Source organism: Diorhabda carinulata, chromosome 4 (assembly GCF_026250575.1).
Source record: "Diorhabda carinulata isolate Delta chromosome 4, icDioCari1.1, whole genome shotgun sequence".
Lineage (NCBI taxonomy): Eukaryota > Metazoa > Arthropoda > Insecta > Coleoptera > Chrysomelidae > Diorhabda > Diorhabda carinulata.
The window spans coordinates 29,600,502-29,627,218 of record NC_079463.1 but is presented as its reverse complement, the minus strand read 5'-3'; the positions used below and the strand labels follow the sequence as shown (position 1 = coordinate 29,627,218).

Sequence of the window (26,717 nt, the reverse complement as noted above, 5' to 3'; positions counted from 1 at the left end):
TAAGTAAATATGATGAAAAATTGAACGAGAGGGTCGGAAACTGTGATCCGAAACTCGTTCCGAGTCAGGATCCGCAATCCGCTGATTTGTAATACGGGGTTTTCCAATAGAGACTTGACAATTTTGAACTTAGTTTGTGAACGCACCTTTTAATCATTGTGAATTACACAAACGAACAACGTCTGCGAATCTTAAAAATTCACTACAGAAATTCGGTGGCCGCTACGTTGAGAGCATTAATTCCGATTTTCGGTCGTAATTTTCGACCTAGTAGACAGACAGTAACAAGTTTGGTGGACAAGTTTGAGTCTATATATTCGTTGTTATGTTGCCGTGCCAGTGAGACTACGGGTTAGTCGAAGTGTCGAAAATATCGCTGCCGTTGACAAGTCCGTAGCAAATGATCCAAATCAGTCAATTCCACGACGTTCTCAAGAGTTGGGCATCGCCAAACTACTTTTTGGCGAATTTTACACTCACACATGATCAGGCTCACTCAAGAATTAAAGACGATGGACCAATCGAAGCGACGTACGTTCTCCGATTGGGCTCTGAAAAACATGCGCCAAATCGCAAAATAATCTTCAGTGACGAAGCTCATTTCTGGCACAATGGGTTTGTCAATAAACATAATATGCGGTATTGGGCGGGTGGAAATCTACATGTGAATCAAAAACAACTTCATGCACAAAACATAACTGTTTGGTGCGGTTTGCATGCCGGCGGCGTCATAGTGCCATATTTTTTCGTCGACGACCTTACTATGAATGGTGATCGCTATCGCGCCATGATTATCGATTATTTTTGGCAAGAATTGGAATATATGGACTTGGTTAGGTTAGTTTCAACAGGACGGTGCCACAAGTCACACAGCATACGTTACATACCAGTCGATTGGCCGCCTCGTTCGTGCGATTTAACGCCTTTAGATTTTTTTCTTTGGAGCTACGTCAAGTCTTTGGTCTATGCTAATAAGCCGACGACGCTGGAAGAGCTCAAAGCCAACATTGAACGAGAAATAGCAGCCGTTCCGGCCGAAATGTGTGGCCGAGTCATGAAAAATTGGGTCCAAAGAATCAACCTCTGCAAACATGCCCGCGGTGGCCATATGTACTTCAACCCGATAATAAAGTTTTCGAAATATCTGAAATAGTTTTCATTTTATTTTGAAAAAAAGTAGTTAAGTCCTTATTGGTAAACCCATTATATCTGCACCCGGGTTATAGTTTCTGTAAAGTCCTAAAGTGAACCACGCCGAAAGTTTGACACGAGATGTCTCACGAGGCGCGTATATATCTCGAGAACTATTAGAACTACGATATTGAAAATTGCCCATTATGAATTGTAGTATAAACAATCAGCTATTTTGTTACAACTTCACATTTCTAGGGAGTTAGTATCGTTTTTATGAAATTCATTATTCTACTGCTGCAAAGGTCTCTCTTATACTAATTCAGCGATGTTTATTATTTTGTATTAGGTACACAAAGTTGATAAATAAAGTGTTTCTTATTCAAAAGATCAAGAATTAAGATCCAAAAAGTTTTTCTGGGTATCAAAAGCCGTCAGTGTTAGTAAACAATCGTCCACTATATTATTGTTGGTTGGAACTTGAACCTTAACATGTCTTCACGCTCCACTTATGGCTAGTATGTCGAAATTATGATCATCTATGGTAAATGGAGAAGAAGCAGCAGATTCATTCAGAAATATTCTCCCCGATAGAAAAGTGCCGGGTAAAAATACTTTCGCTAATGTATAGCAAGCGGAAAACATCAAGATGTCAGCCAGTTGTCTAAATTATTATTCAGTGGGTTTTAAATAAACATAAACAACTTTCAAAATACCAGTAACGCAAGTGTGACTCCTGCAGATCCAGAAGGAAGGCTCCACTTGAATCAAATCATACAGGACCTTGTTTCACAACGATATAGTCCATAATTATTACTATTGGTCGACTAAAAATTTGAAGTGATTGCAAGAAACGCATTTTTAAACTATTTGGGGAATGGAGGTGTATTTCATGCTTCAGTGATTCGTATTTAAATGACAGAGCTTTGACCTCCTTCAATTTATTCTACCCCATTTTGTTCGAGGACATTTTGTTTAATGAGGGAGCGACTATATGATGGTGCACCTCCTCATTTTGTTTTTCGAGTAAAGCCACATCTGAACTTATATTTCCCAGACAAATGAATTGAGAGAAAGAGTAAAATACTTTAGCTGATATAACCTCACCACAGCCTCGAAACGGTAACAAATTGGTGGAATCAATCGTTTGGTCTATTCTTTATACGATTATGAAGATGATTTGGATGTGCTTGCTAAAGCTAATAATATCTAATCAAAAGCTACTAATTTTACTGGAAAATAAGTGAAGAAATGTAAGGATATGATAGAATATTTGGTGTATTGTGTCCACTATGTTGTGAAATAATAACTCTCATTCATTCAAACCAATAATGATCTCAATTTAAACGAGTCTGATAATCGTGATCAAAGCTTATAAATTTTAAAATGGGATTTCATTTATTTCTGTTTTTTTAGTACAATAAAACCAATAACCTCCGTTTATGCCATTTATGTGATGTTTAAACTGCAATTTTGAGTGGGAAAAGTCTCCAAAAAACCCAACTATCAATATTATCAATGAAGCATAAGATATTTGAGGATTATTTCAGAAAGCCAACTATTCAAAGACATGATAACCAATGGGATATATTTGTAAATATGAAAAAAAAATGTAATGCATTATTTAACTAAAAAACATTTTTATGAATATATTTTAGATAACTGACTGTATTTTATAAATAAAAAGATATTATTTCCAATATCTAGTAACTTTTTTCGGTTAACGGAATTGGAAAATTGGAAAATAGCGTAGCATTTGTTGAACGAATGTTTCAGGGACGTTTTTGAAAAAAATAGATATTTCCCAATATGAATAACCATCTCAAAGTATTAATATTCAAGAACTTTATCCGATATCGCAGCAGAACGTAGGTATCGTAGAATGGAGAAAATGCCGAATTCCATTTCATACAACGCATAGCTACGAGATTAAAAACAAATCGAACCAACTTCTATTCAACTTCGAGTACTTCTCACAGTAAAGTTCAGTGTGATATTTGAGAACGTACTCAAGAAGTTTGAATGGATTATTGAAACTATTTACAAATAGTAAACCCATTATTGAATTCCGTGTCACTTGAATAAATTATTTTCCCGAGAATTTTTCTCACATATAAACATTATCGCTTAATATAGTGGAAATAATTAGGGCGTTGGTTTAGGAAAAGATAAAGAAAGAGAACTCTTCCTACATGGGATGATATACATACATAATGATGAAACCTTCCTATTTCTCCTGTTGATGAGTAATTGAAGACAATCTGTCTAAATCAGAAATCGTAATTAAAAAGTATTTCTATTCTTACTTGAAGTATAACAATGCGGTTAAAGTGGAAAATAACAAAGGTTTTTGCCGCTTTCAACAACGTTCTATTGTATAATTAACTAAGTTATATCATAATATTCAACAATGTTGTGATTTATATTAGAATTCTACGAGGATCGTCTTAGAAGTACCTGTCCCAATACAATAATTTTGGTAAAATCCATTTAGCCCCATACACTTTTTCCAGTGACGTTTAAGTTCGATACTCTTTTTATAACAAAAATCTTCAAGCTCCTCCAAATAGCCATTAACTGTAGACATTACCTCTTCATTATTGGAAACTCTTTGACCACCGACCACCATTGCATTGTCTTGATGAAACAAGACTTTTTTCTCAGCTAATTGCGACCATTTATGCTTCGCTCAAACATTTAAATAAGTTCGCAGATATTCAATGAAAATTATCCCACGCGCGCTCGAAAAAACCAACGCCATGACCTTGCCTGCAGATGGAACGGTCTTTGTCTTCTTTGAAGCCGACATCTTGTGTACAGCTTTCTAATGTCCAAATTTCCAGTTAATATGCAATATGCGTATTTTTTGGAATGCCTACTATGTCTGCTAGCTCACGCACTTTCAGTCGACTATTATCCAGTACCGCTTTGTGGATTTTCTTCAACATTCTTGGAGTCATCACCTAATTTGGTCGACTACTGCAATGCTGTTCTTCGCAGGTCGTACGGCCTCGTTCAAACTTTGCTACCCGATATTTCCTTGTTGATAACGAAGAATCAGTCTCACCCAGAGTAGAATCTAGTTCAGCTTTTATATCGGTTGGGTTAAAGTCTTTCAAATAATAGTATTGTGTCACATAACGATGACCAATTTTTTCCATGTTTATAAATTCACTGAAAACGTTTACTATCGATGGTTGCCAAACAAATACTAAACAATGTGGCGTCTTCAAACTAGCAGAATATGCTGTATAGATTGTGTTCTTTCTAGTACAGATTTATTCCCTAGCAACTACCGCCATCTCTATATTAGGCCAGGTCATAAAGATGAAATATAGAATTTAAACTATTTGCATAAATAAGACAGCTGTGGATTATTACTTTAGAGCTTCAAATCTATCTCGCAGGCGTCCACTGAACAATATAGTCTATTTTTACGAATGAGAGTGACGAAATAATGAAGCATTCGTAATATATAGACGTATCGCTTCTTTTGGTAGACATTTGAAATATTTTTCAAAGTTATACATCCAGTATTTTCGTTCATTTTCACCTAAGTAACTTGCTTATAACGTTCAAACAACAGCTGAAGGTAAGGAAGTGAAATTTTTTTTCTAAAATTTCTAAAATACTGGTTATATAGGTATAAGAATTTAAACTTTGACTTGAAAACAACGTCACGTCCATAAATAATAATTTCAATATGTAAATTCACCAGTATAAGTAGAGTCACTCCTTACTAATCCAAATCTTTTTTTTAATTGTATGATTAACAGTCTTTTACGAGTTTCCAGGCTTCATATTATTTACAGTTGTTCAACATCACTAGAAGAATTTTTTTTTCTTGAAACTTCTTCTTTGATCCTTGCCCATACCAGTACAGAAAATCTATAATTTGTGCGAACTATTTGAAACATCAGATTTTATGTCCTCATGACATTCACCTGAACGAGTAGACTCAAAAGTCAATAAAAAAACTTTGGTGGGTGGATTTGAACCAGTAAATAAATTATTTGGAAAAGTTTGTCTTCGACTTGCAATAATTTCATCTTGGCAAAAGTTATTCTTTTATCTAAATAAAGTATTCGGTTTCTCATTTCTTCCATAATCTTTATGTAAACAGATTGGAAATAAATGTGAACAAAACATCGATAATTGTGTTCTTTTGTAAACGATGATTCGAAATGGAAGTTTCTTTATTGAAAAAATCGCTACCCCACATCCGTCGATACATTGTGTTAGAAGAAGCGGTGATGTGAAGTGGGTAGAAACAAGTGGAGTGAAAATAGTGTAAATTACCTGTATATAGCTAGAAGGTGCAAACGAGTGAGCTTGTCAATTTTGAGAACGCTCTGGGATTTCCGACGATCGGAAAAATACTCAGTTTCATCAGTAACAAGCTCTCCGTCTCTCCACCACGAGACCTGAAACAAAAAATGGCGATAATTCACGAAGGAAATGTCTGAAGGAACGAATGCGGTCAGTAACAATTAGTAACAGCTCTTCAATTTTCTTTTAATGGATTTCACATGTTTATTATGTCATTAGTGGAAATAATAGAATAAAACTCAATCAATTATATAAATAAATATGAAAGTTTTCAATAGTAAATTACTATTTTTTCTCTATTTTCCACCAAAAAATTGTTTTCTTTATCGAGGTTTGTTTTTATAGTTTAGGAAAGTTCATTTCGTATTTTTTCTTGGTATAGTAGTGGAAGAATTAGTTATTTGGGTCAATTTTATCACATCAATGAATATTATTTTATTGAAGAAAAATATCATGAATCCAATTATTTTTCTATGGAATTTTCCTCAAGTTTTAAAATACTCTTGTGTTTGAGCGATAATTTTCCCTTTTATCGACATTTTTTTCTTAGATAATTACTTTTCCAAGTTATGCGTAAATACTATACAGTGTACAAGCAAACTATTGAGTTTGACCATAGTTTCCACGGATATTCACACAATGTTTTATCTTGGTGAGATATATTTTCGTTTTTGTGCACCAATTTATCCTATATTATTTAGTTCAAGTCACTGTTAACAGTTTTTCTTTTATTCTAACAGTCGATGAGCCCTGTATATCCCAAGCTGCCTAGTCCAGTACACTTGGATGACTGACGTCAGACGATTAATGGTGAATAGAGGTTACACCTCTGGCTATGTATCAACCAAAAATCCATTTTCTTCTGCTTTAACAGATACAAACAACGCTCTGAATAATCAATTTCTCCTCAAACGTAGAGTGGTGTATATTACGAAGTATATTTCATCCATGATTTCCACAATGACGAAAAGTGACTACAATACTTGTCTTGCCAAGCTCCTGTCATAATGGAACAATGCTTGTTCAACACACATTGTTAACAAAAATCAGAGGCTCCTCACTCAAAAAAACTGTGGCAAAATTTGACCACTCTCACGATTAAAAAATGGTAGTGACTCCTTTTTTTACTTCTTTCAAGTACATAGATGTTTTCTGTTGTTTTTTTAAATTTTCTTCTGCGGAGATAAGATAAAATAGGATATTAATGATTTGTATAACCAGAAGAACTTTTAGTCTTCAAAATTTGAGATTCTTTTATAGAAGATTCGGACAAAATGTTATTCTATTGGAATTCAAGAGCAAAATAAGTTATAGTTTAATTCCTTTCCAGTAATTTTATTCTTTTGTCAAGAATTACGTTCTACCCATTAGTTTGAATACTGCTTGAAATGTGTTTTTTAGAATGAGGAAATCGAAACCAAGAAGTCAGTTACGTACATACAAACTGAACACACTGTTTACACCAACACTCACAATTACATTACCTGACGCGCGTTTCGATAACCAAGTTATCGTCTTCAGAGACCGAAGGTAAACTATCTGACGGGGGTTTCGATAACCAAGTTATCGTCTTCAGAGACCGAAGGTAAACTATCTGACGCGCGTTTCGATAACCAAATTATCGTCTTCAGAGTCTGAACGTAATCACACAAGTGAAACTAATAAAAGCGTGTTAAATATAGTAACCGTTATGTCTCATCTTTTTTCATAAATTTCTAATACTCCGCAGTTTATCCACAAAATGAGATTGAGTTTATTCATAATATTCGAATGAAATGTTGATACTGTTTATCTTTAGTTTGTTGCAATTGCTTCATCAAACCGTCTACAAAAGGTGTAGTGGCAAAGAATGAGATTGAATTTACTTATCGTAATCTAATAAACTGTGGAAACTATTTATCTCAAATGTCAATGCAATTTCTTTGTTGACATGGTGAAAGAATTGAATAAATCGAGCAGCATATGTACTCATGTACCAAGAGTCATACGTTCCATACCACCATGGAACTTCGAATGTTGGTTTATTAAAAACGGATGCTAGATTTTAACAACATTAAATTAGTGGCGCAATTGATGTTCCTTTATGCAAAATTATTATCCTCACGAAGTGGATATGTCGTTTTAACGAATCTAGTATCAAGAGCTTAATTTTCAGCACCTAATGTTTGTGTTAAAGCTGTTGAATCTTTTATGTGAGTAGCTCAGAGTTATAATGTTGAAAGTTTACACAATAAAGTTCAATTTTTGGAAAATGAAAAAAACAAATTGACTCTTTAATGCGGGTTTTCACCCCATATTGTATGCATTAATTTTATAAAAAATGCGTGGAATATGTGGAAAGTTTTAAGTGTTTAAATTATTTACATGAATATATCTATAAAGTGGATTTAGTTAATACGTTACAGTGTATATACAAACATGAAAAGAAGTTGGATTTATATGGTGAAGTGACTTAAAGAACTACCCAAGATTAATCAATACGGAATAGTAGTTTTTATCCAAGTTATACATTTTCCAAAAAATATTTCATTGCTCAAGTATATAGTAAAAACCGTGGACGTTTTCCACGATATAAATCATAATATTAATATAAAATCTTCTTCGCAAGACCAACTACAAGTCATACGTGAGAGTTTCTTTAAATTGACAGTAGTAATTGTAAGTAGAGAGAACCATATAATTGACGAATCGAACTCGTTGCTCTGAACGCCGAAGTTCTTGATGCTGCTGCTGCTGTAGTTTATCTAGTTCGTCGTCCTCTGCAGGGAATTCCATTGGCGGGAGACATCATCAGTCGAATGTTTGGGGTAACTTGCCAATCCAGATCGTGGGTAAAGCTTCTTTTTAGAACGGGCTGCCTCCGAGAGAAAGTAAGTTGCGCAGAAACGGGGAGGGCTTTCGATCGCCGATGGTTTCGACTTCCAAAAGCTGCAGAATGTTTTCTTCTTGCTATTAACCCAGGAAACGGATTAACTCCTTAAGTTTTTTTATGTCCCTAATGCTAATGCTAACTTACACAGTTTCTTCTTTATGCCCGTAGTTTTAACAGAGCTTCGCAGTACATTTAATGACAACAAAAATAAAACTCATCTGGAATTGAAGGACTTACCGGAGTCTGCCAGATTCCACACTGAATTACCTTACAACTTTAAATAACGTCTCATTTTAGAATGACAATATTTTAATTACCTGGATGACTATAATTATACCTCTGTATAAAGGAGGAGATAAAAATCAAACATCGGATTATCGCTCAATTGCACTCCTTACCACTCCATCCTAAATAATGTCTATTCTATCCTCTGTAACAACTTTTTATGATTTTCTAAGGCTTTCGATTGTGTTAATCATAAAATTTTAATTAAGAAATTGCAGTACTACAACAGAAATCAGCTTGTAAGGGTTGATTCAACGATGTCTTCATGCAAGGCAATATAATGTGGAGTGCCCCAAGGTTCGGTACTAGGCTCCATTTATGTTTCTCCTGATTTTAACTCTTATCCATTCATGGTGAATGCTTATTTACTAATTATTACCTATAATTTTGTTACTCATTGTGGTTTCCTTCTGTATATTGAAGTTTCATTTTATTTGTATCTTCATATAGTTATTTTTAGTTTTTATAAGCTTTTGTCTACCAATTGTAACAATTTTTTGACAATAAAGCATTTCTCTCGTTAGTCATTTTCGCTATTCGCGATATATGTTACCGGAAATGTATGAAATATAGGAATTGTTCACAAATCCTAGAAATTCCGAAGCTATTTTGGAAATGTATAAAAATTTTGTTTCAGAAACTATTTAAATGTATAGAAAAGTGCACAATTCCTAGGAGTTGTATAAAATTTCAAAATCGTATTAGGAAATGTATAAAAATAAAACTTTCTGTAATAGGTAATAGTTATATCGCAAAATATAATAATCTTCATATTATCTTACTAATTAGAGCTTCGAAAATCAAGTATCTAGGAGCTTTTAAAATGTATTTATCACAAAATCGACTTAAACTATTCTTATAAAGTCAAACTTTCGTTTGGCAAGTAATCAGTCTGTTGATTAAGTAATTATAAATGTCACAATTTTAAAGTAAGTCTTTATATTATTATATTATGTTAAATGTAAACGAGTGAGTCCATATAACTATTTATTTTTGCAGGTTAAGCCCAACCTAACCTATCCTAACCTAACCTAACCTAAATTAAGTCTTTATAACGTTTATTTTCAATATAAGCAGTGTTCTTAGCGTTTGTTAACATTCTTAATGACACTAAAGTACTATAAAATATTGGAATTGTTCACTGTTATGATGTCGTTCACTTATCCTTATATAGTGCACAAATATACCAACTAAACAATATATACAAAACGTGAAATTGAAACTCACAACGGTCACGCATGCTGATCTCTAGGAGTAGCGTAGCTCCGCTAGGCGTTGGACATCAGCTCGTTTCTCTATTCCGAGGAAGAGTGAACTTCTTTTCAGTTCAAAACGTCTCGCTTGGGTTAGTGTAAGTATGTTGGTACCAGGTGTATTGGAAATGATTAAGTAAGTTTCATGCTTTGGGACATTGAGAAGGGTTCAAAAGAAAAGTGACTTGGAACTCCCAATAGAAGGAATTTCTTGGGTCAGGTATCGGTCAGTCAGGATTATTATTTTATTGAAGAAGTTGTTAGAGGAAATGTGTTACTGTATTGCCTGGGCACATGACATGGTCGTCACATATCTACTATTACCTAATTAAAAATGGAATAAATTTACTAAAAAATTTAATCTTATGATTATTTACTCTTACAAATTCAGATAGATACTTATATTGAACTACAATCAAGAAAAGCAGGCGATGTGTACAATCTGGAGAATGATTGAACTATCGATTTTGAAAATCAACCAGAACGATGGCAATAAAAACGTTCGCTTCAACAAATAAATTGTAAAACTGACTTTATGACCGTCTATATAAGCAGAATTACATTTTAACAACTTCTTTTCCAATACCTTTTCACTACTATAAATTTTGTAGTAATCACAAAATCGTAAATTATAATTTCATAAATAAAAATTGGAATTGTTGGAGGAATGTCATTGAATAAAATCGGTATTATATGGAAAATTCATCTTGAAGTTTATGGAGTTTATTTGAAAAGAACAGATAGTGATAAAAGGGAATTTATTATGCACAAACCCCTGACCCAAGCGGTTAACTGAGTTTCCAGAAAACGCTTGACCGGGTAAAATTGGATTTTTATCTTGTCAAATTCAATTTTAATACGTATTTTATGACCATTGGTATGTTTATGAAAACATTCTTCGATTGAAATTGAATAATTCCAAGTCAGACATTAAATTTTCATTTATATTTCTCATTTATTTAGAATTTCACCGGAAATATCTCCTCCCACTGTATGCTTGATACTATGATATAAAAAAACGTTACACACCCTGTATCATAAAAAAATAATAATGTTAAAACAGTTAAAATGTGAAAATATACAGCGTGAATAGGTTTCAATTGTGTGAATTTTATACAAAACTTTTTCACAATTTAGTTCGATAAACCAACAGAAACGTTAATTTCACTACACGGATTTTTTTGATAAGGAATCAGAATCAGAAATTAATGCTTAAGTTTCCTCGTTGTTTCGGCAAAACAGAAGCCGATTACTAATGAAATACGGGGACTTAGTGTATGCAGTAGACGGTAATATTTCACGTAACAAATTTCGCTTGACATCATCCCAACCGAGTCGAAGAAACACCGAAACATCAGATTGTTTCAGAATAATCAATTTTTATAAACTGTACATACACGTATGGTTCTACGTGACAAATTTTAAGTTACTCAAGTGCACTGTTTGAAATTAGTTTGCTAATAAATGAACAGTTTGAAGTGTACCCTGGAGAATTCATCCGCATAGATGACACTTCACAGCAATTCAAAGGGAGCTGGAATTTATATCAATATATCGAGAGCAAGCATCATAAATTTCAAATAATGCTTCGATAAATTTGTATCAGGTTGTACGATTAATTATTCTATTAAAAACAAAGTGAAATTTGAATTAATCGAGATATATCTCTAGGTTAATGATATACCAGCGTAGAATCCATGAATGGAAGGCTGTTTCGGGATAGCGTCTTTCTTCCTTTTAAAATTTAATATTTATATTTATTTCGACAGAAATAAAGACTTTTGAGTGCTTTCCGGAAACTATAATCTGAAGTCAGGTAGAACTTATATCAGCTGATTGTGGATATTAAACCAGAATAAGATTTTCATCACAGTTTCCGAATATCGAATTCGATTTTCGGTGGAAATTTAAAACTTACGATTTCTATTATTTTGTTCGTTAATTCTATGCGTTAATTCTTTGATGGTGTATGTATACTAGATTCTGGATGTTTAATAATAATTATTGAACGAATTGCCCACATTTTGCATCAAACTTTATTAACAATATGCTGTTTTTATACTAAATTACCGAAAAGTATAAAAATCGGAAGCGTCAGTGAACTATCCATTACGCTGCTCATTAGAATTAATCATAGACAACAATGTGAAGAAATAATAGATAATTTTCAAAGTTCAATCATAGACAAATGAAATAACCCATCAGCTGATCGCATTTACCCACTGCACAGTGGCACCGATTAAATCAAAACGTGATCAAAAGTATATGTAAAGCAAGAACTGATTTATTTTTATAAAATATATTGAAATTACAATAATTGGTTGTGATTTTTGTGTGTTTTTTCTTAATAAACATTATTAACTATCGTATCTATCACTCGTTGTAAGTTCAGTTGAATTTTCTTTCACTTTATTAAAAAGTATACAATCTATAGAGCATAAGTTTCAAGTTTGAAGACGCAACGTTGTTTAGTATTTGTTTGGTAAATACTTTTATGCGAAAAGCCTTAGCCCAACCAATATAGAGGCTCAATTAGATTCTACTTTGGGTGGGACTGCTGCTTCGTTACCAATAGTGAAATATTGGGTAGCAAATGAGGCCGTACAACCTGCTAAGACCAGCATCGCAGTGGTGGACTAAATGACGTGACGACTCCAGAAATTTTGAAGAAAATCTACAAAGCGGTACTGGATGATCTTCGACTGAAAGTGCGCGAGCGTAGGCGTTTCTAGTAGTACAGTATATCTCATATTAAGTGAAAATGTGGACATGTGCGCAAGATAGGTCCCACGTTTGCTCAGAATGGAATACAAACAGCGCCGTTAAGATGTGATTGGCAATGTATCACAGAAATAAATCTGAATCTTTGAGCTGTTTTATAACCATGGATAGAACCTAGGTTCATCACTTCACGCTCGAAACAAAAGAACAATGAAAAAGGGGGAACCTAAAGAAAGCAATGACCGTTCCATTTGCAGCCAAGGTCATGGCGTCGGTTTCTTGGGATACGCCTGAGATAGTTCTCATTGACTTGGAAAAAGAAAAACTATCAACGGCAAGTATTATGCGAACTTATTGCAACGTTTTAGCGATGAAATCAAGCAGAAATGGCTGCATTTAGCTAAGAAGAAAATGTTGTTTCATCAAGACAAAGCACCAGCTCACAGATCCGTTTTTGCAATGACATGAGACATCCAGACATGAACAAATGGGTTGGTGGTCAAAGATTTTCCAACAATGAAGTGGTGATGTGGACAGTAGGTATCGAACTCATTGAACATCGCTGGGAAAAGTGTATGGAGCTGGATGGAGATTACGTTGAAGAATAAATAATTTTTTTCCAACATTTTCGTGTTCTCTTTATTGTTTATTCTTCATTATTATTATTATTATCGTCGTATAACAATAGTTGCAGAATCAGCACATCATAAAAGTGAAAAAAGTTGGGATTCATTGTTTGTATAGCACGTGGTGACAACAAAATTTTGACTAACAAAAATATGGTAATGGCGGGATACCGTATAGTCCTGATCCAGCTCCCACTGACAACAAATAAAGCGTTCGTAGGGTGAATTTGATTTATGAAATTGATTTGAATGATATTAATCTTTTCTACTGATAAACTGAAATACAAAGTAGAAAATGATTCTTGTTTATTATGCTAGTCGACAGATTACAAAGATTGAATATTCCAATTTACTTTGTATTGCTATATGAAACGGAATGTATAGGAAATTCTAATAGCTTCATTCTCTGTTTATTGCGACAATTCATTAGACGCGCTTCTAAATGTATGTAGAATTTTAAGAGCTTTTTAACCGAATCTTCACAGCACGCAATGTACAACTTGAAATAAATACGGCTACATTGAGATCGAATCGAATACAGAGTATGGAGTCGCAATTTTAATTGCGAACCAACTTTTATTTTAGTACAATCTGCCTTGGTAATTGGAAAAGAAGTGCTTCCAGCACGAGCAACTTTTGTTGCATTTAACTCGTCTTGAAAGACCCAAACAGTCGATTGTTGTTTAATTTTGGGTTCATATGCATAGATTAATATTTCGTCACAATCTTAAACACTTCTTTTGACGCACCGTGAACAAATATTTTTGACCACCAAATGTGTAACTAATGCTTAAGTACCTCAATGTATGTTTTCTGATACAACATTTACGGAATTCATCCTGTAGCGAAGTGTGACCACGATTAAATTAGAAAAATCATCGAAACCCGGTAGCCAAAAGTCGAAGCTAGTTGATTGGCACACTGCTGTTGGATTAATCCATGTCGAAAGTCATATAAAATTATCGCACGAAAATATTCGCGATTTATTTCCATTTTTTGACCAAGATGAATGTTTGAAGATGGGCTAGATAACCTCCGCGATGTTTACTATTGAAATTGTTAAACTATAAGATGACAATTTCAGATTTGATATATTCAAATCAGTGTTGTAATATCTCAAAACTTGAGTATCAACCCCCGTAAAATAATTCAAAAAAAAATTGTAAGAAATTATACGTCAAGATATAAAAAGAATGTAAAATCTACACTTTTTTTCACTTATATCGTCTCGTAGATATAATAAAGTGTCTGTAGAAAAGAGTGATTTCGTTGTAAACAATTCATATTTCTATTTTTACCATACTTTAAATGAATTCCGCACAACCGATTTCGTCTCGCGAGTAATAAAGAGAAAATTTCTAAAGAATTCAATAGCAAATAGAAAAGTTCTCTCATTAATTATTCTTTTTCCGGTGTCAGCCGATAAAATAGGAAAGTTTTAAAACGTCACGTTCTTGCTTAATCATTTGTTCCAGGGCTACAGAGATCGAATGAATATTTTCAGTTCCTTGCTTTGGAAACAAAGAAATCGAGGGCTGTAGCTTATTGCATTAAAACCGATAGTCTATGCTATGAATGATATTATAATATACAAGGTTTCCAAGAAAGTTTTATCATCCCATTTTCATTTTTTAATCTATCATTATAATAGAGGCGTATAGAAAAGTCCAAAATATGATGACTCAGGGCAATTTACTTCTATACCAAATTGCATCCCCGAAAGGCTATAAGGCCTTAAAGTAGGGCACAGAAGTTCAAGAAAAAATATTTTCTTCGCAACCCTTTAGCTTAAAAATACCAAATTTGGTGCACGGTATGAGACTCGTGACATCACGTAATGGTAAGTGGAAAGCGATCCAACTAATCTGGAGAGTTAATTAGGGGTGACCTAACCTTAAAATTTCACAGTTTTATCTGTCAGTTGTTTGAAAATATTTCATTCTTTACCACGGATAACTTCTTTCTTTATTTTTGTAATTTTTCATACCACCCTGCCATTTTTTAGGAAAAGTTAAAGTTTAAAATAAGTCCAGAGCTATGGATTTATATATTAAATGTTTAATTTGCATTAATGAGTATTAATTATATTTCATATTCAACAAATCCATATATATATATATATATATATATATATATATTATATATATATATATATATATATATATATATATATATATATATATATATATATTTCAACAATAACAATTTAGTGGAAAAACAAATAAATAATATTGTAGAAAAACAATGAACATTTATAATTCAGAGAAATTGCTGAAAATTATCACCAGATCATTTTTCAATACGCTCCAGTTCCATAATGTAAAATTAACATACTAACTATGTTATATAAAGAGTGGTCATCAAGGCAAGAAGCTCATTCATGAAATTTGAAAACGTGTTTACGAATTGTGACTTTGACCTCAACCTCAGAATAAAATTCACAAAATGGTACGTGCTATTATACGGTATATAAGGATGAACACTTAAAGTTAACACCAAGAACAGATTTGAGGCATTAGAGATGTGAATCGAAGAGTTTTGAGAGTTCCATGGATGGCAAAAGAAACCAACGAAGAAATTCTGAGGAGAATAAGAAGAGAACGTGAATTGCCGGGCACTAAAACATGTGATTCGGAGCGAGAGGTACCATTTGCTTCAGCTCTTGACAGAAGGAAAGATATAGGGATTCGGTAGAAAGAAGATGTCGTGGTTCCACAATATTAAAAATTGGACAGGGATAAGATCCAAAGGAGAATAAATGCATACCACCAGCGACAGGATAAAATGATTGGAAGTTATCGCAAATATCCATTAATAGATAGTAGAAAAATAAGAAGAGTGGGGAAGCCATTCTTGAGGACAATTATCTCCTCTTCCAATACGCCACTTATTTGTACATTGGCGGTTCAAAACGTCTCTTACAATGACACTTAAATAAAAGTGTATAAACCAATGTTCAAATCTCAATCGTACTGGTAAATCGTCGAAGGAATCTGAAAGAGTAATTTGAACAAACTCTTGTAAAATACTCAAGATAACTATGCATATTTGTAATACCCCTACGAGAAGAGAAAATCTCATCAATACAAGAATTTTTCTCTAAAAGTGAAACTAAGTTTTTCTTTAACAACAATTTTTGGGCATGATATGGATGGAATAAATTACGTCTAATAGTTCGGTACGGAGTGTGATCTCGATATGCCACTTTATTCTAGTGCTACTATGCCGTTGATCGTCATGGTATACAAAATTCTTCATCTTACATACTCATTTGAACAGGACATTCTCGATTAACCCTATAAAACTTTCCTCATTCTCGAGCCCGTCTTCTAACATTACAAAATGTTTTTCTTTGAGAAACCACGCGATGAGGAAATCTCCTCTATATAAAGTTTCTTTCACAAAAACTTAACATTGGTAACATATTCACATTTTAGGTAAGAATTACAATCTTCAATCGTCCAATGTACACCCTATACATTATTGTTTAAATACTTTTTCCATGATTAATGGAAAGGACGAGTTTTGAATAATTGACGAATCAATATGTATAGTATAACAACACTGAAAATTGTTGAAAAGTATTATGAATGTAAACAAAAACCGGGAGGGAAGGAAATTGAGCTTTATGTTGAGAAAACACGAAAAAGTAACATAATTACCTTTAGCTATCAGATGCTTGAGAGGAACTAGATCATTACTGATGTTTGAAAATTATCGGAAAACTAGTTTCAAAGACGTTCTAAAATTATCGTTGCTTTTGAATCAAGAAATTTAATATATTTTTGAAATTACTACAACAACCGATTTTGGACGACTTTCACGAAATTCATCTTGTAGCCAAGTGTGACTATGATTAAATTCGGAAAACCAGCAAAACACGGAGGCTCGAGATGGTGCTTCATCACCAAAAGTCGAAGCGGGTTGATCGGCACACTGTTGTTGGTTCAATAAACGTTGAAAATCATCGTATGAATATGTTAATTATTTAAAAACCCATTTTTTCATCAATATGAATGTTCTACTATGCTATCTGTAAACAACACAAAGAGCACTCGTATGACAGCACGTTCTGAGTACGTTCACTATTAAATATATCAAACTTTATAATGGCAATGTCACATTCACATCAGTGTTGCCATATTTCAAAACTTAAGTAGCAACCCTTGTATTCATAGAGTACGTAAAGTAATATAAGAACTAATTAAGGTTGCAGTGTCTTGTTTATTGTGTTTTATAAACTTGTTATAACATGTTTAAGTGACAAATTGTGATTTTTCCCTCCCTTCTAAGGAGAAAATCTCTATGAGAAAATCGCGTAGTAGTGAATATTTTCAATACTAGATGCTACCAAACTTCATTCTTGAAAACATACGATTTGCCTTTGAAATATAAAATAAATAAAAGAGCACGGGCGCGTTATGATTCATGATTCTACTGTCGGTTCATATAAATAATAAAGTCAGTAATGCGCATTGGGCAATAAAAGTTCATCGTGATCAGCTGGGTTTCGCTAGTATAAAGACTCCAAAAAAGAATGGACATCGCTTGATAATCAGGCACGTGCTGGTTGTCCTAAAGTTGTGTGTGGATTCATTAGGATTTACCAATACCAAAAATGGCAAAAAAGTGAAGGTCTGTCAATTAAGGTACGTTGGCAGCTCGTTTGTAGTGCAAGATTAGCGAAAGCAATTAAGCTTGTACAGATAAAACTGGATAAAACTGATATGTGTACACCACGAAATGTTTTGCACTTGCAGTTTTTGAGTCTGTCGTAATTTCGATGCATTGTTACACATTGTGTGATTTCTGATTATTCTTTAATCTGATGAATCTTTTACGTGGACGGAGAATGAGATAAATGAAGCAAATCATCAATTCCAAAAGATGATTACCAAAAAATCACGAGAAAGCATGATAAATCGCCAAGTACTTTATATCAGAGAAAACGAGAGAAGACTCTAGATTCACAAGTAAAAGTTAAAAGATGTACTCAATGATTTTAAGGAGTATTGTATGGACAAGAGGAGGAACCGAAACAGGAAGAGGATTTATATAAAGAAGTAGAAAATGTAAATCATATGGGGGAGCCAACTGTTAAAGAAAGATGGAAAATTTGAAAAACCATGAGAATCCAGGAGAGAATAGAATTACAACAGAAATTAATAAAAGCAGCGTGAAAAATATACAGAAAAGAATGCAGAATAATACGGAAAATTTGGAATGAAGAAAGATGGAATGTAGATAATATTCAGGAAGGAAGATAAAAGTAGATGTGGGAACCATAGATGGATATAACTTCTGGATGTGTTGTACACAGTTATTGCTGGAGTTGTGAGAAACAGGCTAAAGAAGTACCAAGAAAACATAGTGGAAGAATACCATGGGGGTACCAAGAAAGGAAAGGAAGAGTCACAGCGGATCAAATATCTATTTTTAAGACGATAATGGATATTATATTCTGGAAATTTAGGATTCAGAAGGGATTAAAACTAGAAGAACTAATATCGATTGTTGTTTTTAGTCTAGTGCTAAAAAGATAAGATATAAACAATCGTCACAAAAATCAAATAATTGCATATGAAGACAATTTAGTTTTAATAACTAGAACAATAGAAGGACCAGAAATCCTTTGTGTTTAACAGCATATATTGTGGACGAATCCAAGGTCATTTCACTTTCTTAGAAACCAAGCGCCAAGAAAGGCAAGTAATACCGTACAATTAGTCTTCTAAAGGTCTTTCTCAAAATAATCCACAGGAGATTTTAAAAATTATGTAAGAGCCAAATATTCTCAACGCAGTTCGGGTTTATAAATGCTGTTGATACTACTACAGGTCCTTAAAAGTGAAAATAATGGAAAAAGTTCTCAACTATTTCGCATTGCTGTTGTCAGAATGAAAATTGCCTTGCTGACAACCAGCATTCAACACGGATAGGCACCACAAGAAGAAGAAGAAGAAGAGCTGGATCAAAGAAAGAAAAGCATCGAGCATTCCACTGAAATAAAATTGATGAGATCAGCAGCACTGTACAGAATATACAATGTACAAAATCTGTCAGTCAGTATTACTAATAATACTGATCTATAGTTAGGAATCCTAGGTGCTACCCACAAATTGATGCAGGATATAATAATGGAGCGAAATGGAGATACTGATGAAAAAATGCGGAAAAGATACTGGATAAAACAAAGACATAATGAGATGCGAATTAAACGTAGTGAGTGAAGTGGAAAAAATCGAACAACAACAAAAAGGATTGAAGATGTTGACCTAGATGGGAATGAAATACGAAACCTGGAAAAAAGAAGAGTTAACTAGAGACGGGCTAAATAAAAAACAATGGAAATATCACCTTTACACCTCATTTTTCCTGAATATTGAGAAATAATTCTATTGTTTCCATGTCAAAAAAATTATAATCAGAAGAACACACTATTCGCGAAAAATTTTTGACGTTAAACTGAAACAAAAACATATTTTTTTATTATCACCAAATAGTCGGTTTCTCTGCTACCAAATTCTCATGCAATAAATCTTTTTGCTGTTAGTCACCACCAGATACATTATTCGAATTGGGTTAAGAGGATTCCAACGCAATAAAAACATTTTGCCGTTTATTTCGTTATAATGTTACCATTTGCATCATCAACAGAAACATTACAGAGAAAAATAAATTGTCACTAAGCATTGCTTTTATAGTAGTTTCCAAGCGTTATATGATAAATATTCAACAGTGGCTCTGGCTCTCGCTTTCCTAACCTATCAAATCAAATTTAGCATTGTAGCTCGCGTTGTTGACATCATTCTAAAGTTATTTCCTAATATAATGCAAAAAGGATTAGGAAAACCAAGAAACTATTGAGCTAACTTCAGAAGGAGAACAATCCTCATTAAATTTATTAAAATATTTTCTCACATTTTGTACAGGAAGATGATTAAAATTGACACCTATCACATATTTATGGATTTAAGGTAGCCTATGACAGCATAATTGTACCTAAATTGTATGAGAAACTTTGGAAATATTAACATCGCCAATAGAATTAATATTTAACGACTTAATCAGGAAGACGTCTCTTCGTTCTGAAAAGAGTAGTGAGGAAAACAATACTTATATCCAACAAAAGTTTAGAAACATTAAAGATATATGCTGATAATATGGATATTATATCACGTAAATAACAAAATACTGATGGAGGTTTTGTTTATTTAACACCTCATCAGATTAAATGGGTCAGTGAAAACATATCATTACTTCTAACAACATTGGAAAAAGCAAGATAATTCTGATCATGAAAAAGTAGAATCCAATATCAATTCATTATTCATTTTCCCAATTTTTTTTAACACTTCTGGCAAAGAAATGCTGGTGTACCATTGAGAATTGACCATTCTACGTTCCTCTTATGGAATGGTAGCAATATGTCCAGTTATTACGAAAAAACAGGCGACCATTTGCTTCGTGCGTTAGCAGTTTTTGTTGGATTTAAGTTATACATTAAGTTATACAAAGTGTCGAAATCAAGTGACGCTATAAGGAATGTAGCAATCGAGAAAGTGCAATTTGAGTTCTCTAGCTCTGCTTGTAGGAACCGTCTTCAACGCTTAATGGCTTACAAAGGGAGTTAAGACGAAACATTCGATTCAAGTTAAATTGAATGCAACTTTTGGTGTGTATACCGAATGTCTCCGATTCATTTGAAATCCTGTATTGCTCCGGAAATTTAATACCATTTTTCTATGAAATAAACTTGCGCTTGAAAAAATGATAATCGACCAAAAATATAAAAAATGTGCGGCTCTACAAAATAATGGCAAGCGTTCTGCACTCTTTCGACGTGTTCATTCCAAAAATAGGGAAAAATCAGTCAAAGTCTTTGCGGCATATGTATACGTTCACTCTTAGGGTTTAGTTGTTTGCCGGGGTGATGTCATATACTCAGAAAAAAGTTCCTATTGAGTCTGAATTAATTTCATTTCACGTTTTTAGAGGAGGACATAAGAGTACTCAATATAGAAAACTGGAGAGCATAATGTTGGAACCGAAAAGAATGGAAAATAATAACAAAAGCAGCCAAAACAAACTACAAACTATGAAGAAAATAAAAATCCGAAAACGAGGAGTAATCCACCTAAAAAAATGGATTTAAAGCGCCAAAAGCGATAGCCATAATCCACATGGGATTGAAAGACTTGATGATGATGATTCAAGCACAATAAACAATATCATTTCAGTGCCGCAGCATTATTTGGAAATTCAATAATTTTCATAGAAAAATTGAAAAAGAAATTCTAACTAGTAAGCACATCAAATCGCTAGGTATGTATATAGTCCAAAAGATCTATTGTGTCCTCTCTTCATGCTTTGGAACTAGGGATCTTCAGTGATCTATCATTCCAACTCCTCTTATAAAATTCATAATGTCGCATACCTCTAGCTACCATAGATCTTCGTCTTCTACCTCATACGCTCGCAGATGTAATGCTCTGGAGTTCCGATGTGTCTCAAACTTCAAGAGAATGAGGGTAAAGGTTTCATCCTCTACGTACCAGAATTTGTACCAAGTACGTTGTAGTAAGCTCAGCGTCTTCAGGGGTCTATTGAGGCGACAAAACGTATTCGTCTGTTGTTTTTACCTAAGATGATACATTGAACAAATTTTCAGTGGTTATTGTTCCTTTGTCAACCTTAACCCCTATAGATTGTTTCAGTATGTGGTATTACTTTTATATAACTTCTTTTTTAGTGAATATACGTTTCGTTTCTACCCACTCTAGAGCATTTTGGTATCGGTTGTTCTACTTACCTAGTTTCAAATCCAGTTCAGATTTCATGACATTGGAGCTTAGAGCTCTTATGGCTGCTGGGCTATCGGATAAGGTGATGATCTCCAGTTTACAATAATTCCTTTCTAGGTTGAATTGGAAACATTTTTCAGTTGCATATACTTCTATATCTATATCAAAATTTTTCGGTATTTCACATTAAGACATATCTCAGGTTTGATCAGTTTTTAACACTTGCTTATTCTTGATTATTCCTTCCCTGAACATTCTTAGTTAAGGTTTTTTTGTTACTGCTATATGTAGAGGTGCAATATCTAAACACACTTTTAGTGCAGTTGTTGGATTTGATTTCGTGGTCCTGGCTGCACGTATGCAAACTAGACTTGGTACCTTCGAAACATTGTTTCTCGCGTTCTTCAGACTACTTTTAGTACTCAAAATCAGTGCCCCGCGTGTGATGATTGGTTTTACGGTGTTACGAATATCGTATAAATCGACAGTGAGATCTTTGTTGCGAAATTTATGCAAATCATCAGGTCTTTCGTGGCTTAGTATTTAGCTTCTTCCCATGATTTTTCTAAAGGAGTTTGATATGTTCTATCTAGATATTTTCTCTCTGTTTTTTACTCAATGTCTACTCTGAATGGATTAAGAATGAGTTTTTTCTTCCTATCAAAGGTAGGTTATGTTTGGATTAAGATTTAGCATTTAGTCCCACCGATCAACACCACAACTTAACAAACCAGCGGATCTGTTATTTCTTTTGTACTTACGCAGTCTTCGTAAAAGTTATTCCAAATCAATTCCTAATTCTTCTTTATCTTGAAATGTATTTTATAGATACTGAATTCTACTGAACTGAAGTTTACCTTCAGTCTTTGAAGACGATAACTTGGTTATCGAAACGCACGTCGGACAGTGTAATTGTGAGTGTTGTTGTAGTGGTAGTGTGAACAGTGTGTTCAATATGAATATTACCAACGGTTCCAGATATTCCAGTAATATACAATTATGAAGATTTGTTTTTTTTTGTCTATTTAAAAACTTAAGTAGCAGCTCTCGTATAGTCATCGAAATTAAGCAATAATGCTTTGAATCCAGTCAATAGTTTAATTAAGGATTGGTTAAATATTATTTCTGACCAAACATAGTATGTTTGGTAAATGCTAGTCGTATCCTTTGAAAATATCAACCTAAGATATACACTTACCCTAGCGAGTGGCTTCCCAGAACTAGCAACGCATGTTAGTGTTAGACTTGCCCCTTCAGCGTAAGCCGTTGTGATTCCATTTCTCACAAGGCCCCAGTCATCACTCACTTGGACACCCGAAGGGGGCACTGCAACAAAAGTAAGATATAAGACATATGAGTATTTAATAATAAATACTTATATACATGAATTGTAATAGGTATTTGTTATTAAATTATTTTTTCGTTCTCCGCGATATAAAGTATATAATATTCGTTTTCTAAATGGATTTGAGTGAAAGTCCTTTCGGGGTCTAGATGGAATATTGTAACAAAGTGAGAAGAGAAGTTATTACGGTAACAAAAGCCTAAAGTGCTTCTTTGAAGAATAATGGAACTTTGATAGTATGCATAGTCATAAAGACGAGCTAGACTAATTGCAATTACCAATTATTAACGGAAAATTCTGCTGGGCTATAAAAATTGTCAATTGGCTTGAGGGTAGTTATTATTCGGTTCAATGACTCTTTCAGCATTAACGAGAACTAGATTTTATGTCGAGTTCTTATTGTATGTGTTGACAAAACTCTATTTTAAATAGAATGATGCTATTTGAAATAATCTCGAAAAAATTTATCAACGAAATAAAAATGTAAGCAAATAGGTCTAAAGAAATACGAAATGTTATTCAATATAAACTAATTTTCGATGACTCAATCACGTGAAGCAACAGCTAGAGAGATCACAGAACAAAGAATGAACAGAGCAAACGCAAATCAAGCGAAGAACTGTCATTCTGTGGAATTCTAATGCGGTTCCAGTGTAAGAACTTTAAGAAGAAGGATTTAGTGGGTCATGCAAGTATAATACAAACTCACACACTGGTTTCGTATGGCCACTGATAGTGAGAGTGTGAATTTTCCTCCTGTTTGGAAAGAAAAACTATAAAGTCAAACTATGGTAGAGATGGTGGAGGTGTTCCATTACGTTACTCAATCAATCTATCAATGATAATCGAACATAATAACATAAGATCGATTGTCTTCTTCTTTGTAAGTACAATTAAATGACATACGTAATAGTTTCTTTAAATTGATGGTACTAATGTTTATGTTCATACTTCCCTTTCGATTAAAGTCAGATCACACTCCAAATAAAATTGAGGAAAATTGGGATAATACATTATCGTGGATGTAATATTATCTATACAGTGTGATTTTTTAGTAGTTGTTTACAGTGTGATATCTGAAATTCTTCGAAACCGGGTAGTTTAATGTAGTTTAATCTTAGTGCAAACTTAGTAATTTAAATCTTAGAATACAAAAAGTTACTGAGGATCATTCACAAAACCGAAAAACTGAAATCAGTTGTTAAAGCTACTCAAGATTTTGTACGTAGGACAATTTCAAGTTTATATAAGGAGAACAGGGCCGCAACATTAGAAGTAATACAGCAAAAGGTAGCAGATTATCCAGAATACAATTATACCAGTTTAGAAACATTGCGTCAAGTTTTGGCAGCATGTGAATTTAAACACAAAAAATTTGATTATCAGATGGCAACAACCAAATCGTTAAGACTCGTTCGATGACGACAGATAAAAGACTACCGAAGTTCTAAAAGACACACGATTTATCTAGATGAAACATGGTTGAACAGTCGCGATGTAGTAAATTCTGGTTGAGTTGACAATAGCAAAAATTGCTGTTTGAATGGGCCATGTTCTAAAGGGAAACGCATTTTAATAGTACACGCTGCACAACCGATTATCATGAAGATATGACGGCAGAATTATTTGAAAAGTGGTTTAATGAACAGCTTCTACCTAAAATTCCGCCACAATCAGTAATCGTTGTGAACAACGATTGCAGCGAATTCTTAAGATACCAAATAGTAGTAGGAACAAAGCTCAAATTTTATCATTTATGTCTGAAAGAAATATTCCTATTCCTGTGAACAATCGTAGAAAAGGCACAACAAACAAAGAACTACTTACTGTTATTAAAGACTTAAACTGTATTATTTATTATATTGACAAGTTGTAGAAAGAACAAGGTCATACTCTTCTCAGACTACCTTCTTATCATTGCATATTTAACCTTATAGGGTTACTATTGACAAACGTAAAATCAGAATTACGAAAATGTAACCAGTCTCCAGAACTGAGTAAAGAGGTTGTAGAACTCGCAAAGCAGTATACCACCAAGAGCTTTGAAAAACTGTATTGAACTTGCTATCAAAGAAGATGAGTATGTGGTATCACCCTATTTACAATCCTTCGTAATTCAATCAAATGATGAATCTAGTTCAGAAAATTCTGATTGCCATTATTATTTATAAAGATACCTTGGAATAGAAATATTTTTTCTTTTTTTTATTAGCAAAGAATTTATTTTCCTTTATTGTTTTTGCTTTGAAATTTCGTTTTCCAGAAAAAAAAACGAATGGGGTACAAAAAGGGTTCAGTTCACGTCTGGTACCCTGTTTAAGCCAAACTCTCTGACAAGTAGGTACATTTTACTCGTCTATTTACGTTTTATAATTTAATATTAGTTGTAGCAAGTTAACGAGGTATAATAATGATTTTTTTCTCAGTAAGTAATTAAATGCTTTTTAATGAATACTTTCTCACAAAAAATATACATATTTTTAAAAGTATTTATAAAAATAACAAATTTATAAAATGAGATATCTACGCCTATGGTAGGTCAAACAAAATTGTCGGCAAGGGTTTTAATAATCTGCAATTGATATTGAAAGACTTATATCTGTAAATGTTTGCTAATTTATGCTTAACTAGTTATTTTTTAAAAAGCGTGAACTTGTGAAAAAATATATAGAATTTCACGTAATAAGGGTACTACTTAGATACGAAAGACTTGGGGTTCCAGCTATAACAAAAGTTCGTCTATGTTGTTTCGTTTCTTAGTATCTATATAATTGTATTTCTGACGACTATTATTTTTGTGTTGCCCTGGTGATGATAATATTTACGGAAACATCGATTTTCAAACTGTTTATAAATCTTCTATTCAAGACCTATAGCCACGGTACACATGCACCGGTATGCTGAATTGTAGAATTATAAAAGAAAACGGTTTCGATGTGGTTGGAAATATTTAAATACGATACCTCTATTTATGTTTCATTTACTTTAGCGCGTGTTTGTTCCATTCGTTTCGAAGAGGATTGCTTATTCATCTATATATGATTCGCTAAAAAGATATAAATGAAATATACCCATAGTATCTCTGAAACAATATTATTAAATTGAATGATTCGTAATTTTGTTAATCATATTTTAAATATAACATCAATCTTATTGCATGGAAATATAACTGGTAAATCCAATAAACATATAAATAATACATATATTTATGCTTCTAAATGTCTGCTTCAAATATTAGTTTGGAATCAATTTTGAGCTCTATATCAGATTTATAGCATACATTATACTTTACATTTTGATTCCAACGTGACGTCACGTTGTGCAAGAGAGATCACGCTTGCCTGCCGATGG

The 26,717-nt window shown here is 33.3% G+C and overlaps 1 protein-coding gene across 3 annotated transcripts in view; it reads right to left on the bottom strand.

Annotated features, from left to right (window-relative positions):
* The window catches only part of LOC130893358 (hemicentin-2-like), a 482,155-nt gene that overhangs the window by 217,330 nt on the left and 238,108 nt on the right, over positions 1 to 26,717 (bottom strand). For all 3 annotated transcript variants that reach the window (XM_057799386.1, XM_057799387.1, XM_057799388.1), the window contains 2 exons: positions 23,220 to 23,347; positions 5,431 to 5,555 (listed from right to left, as the gene is read on the bottom strand). In XM_057799386.1, the coding sequence (XP_057655369.1) occupies positions 5,431 to 5,555; positions 23,220 to 23,347 (253 nt within the window). The remainder of the gene's footprint in view (positions 1 to 5,430; positions 5,556 to 23,219; positions 23,348 to 26,717) is intronic.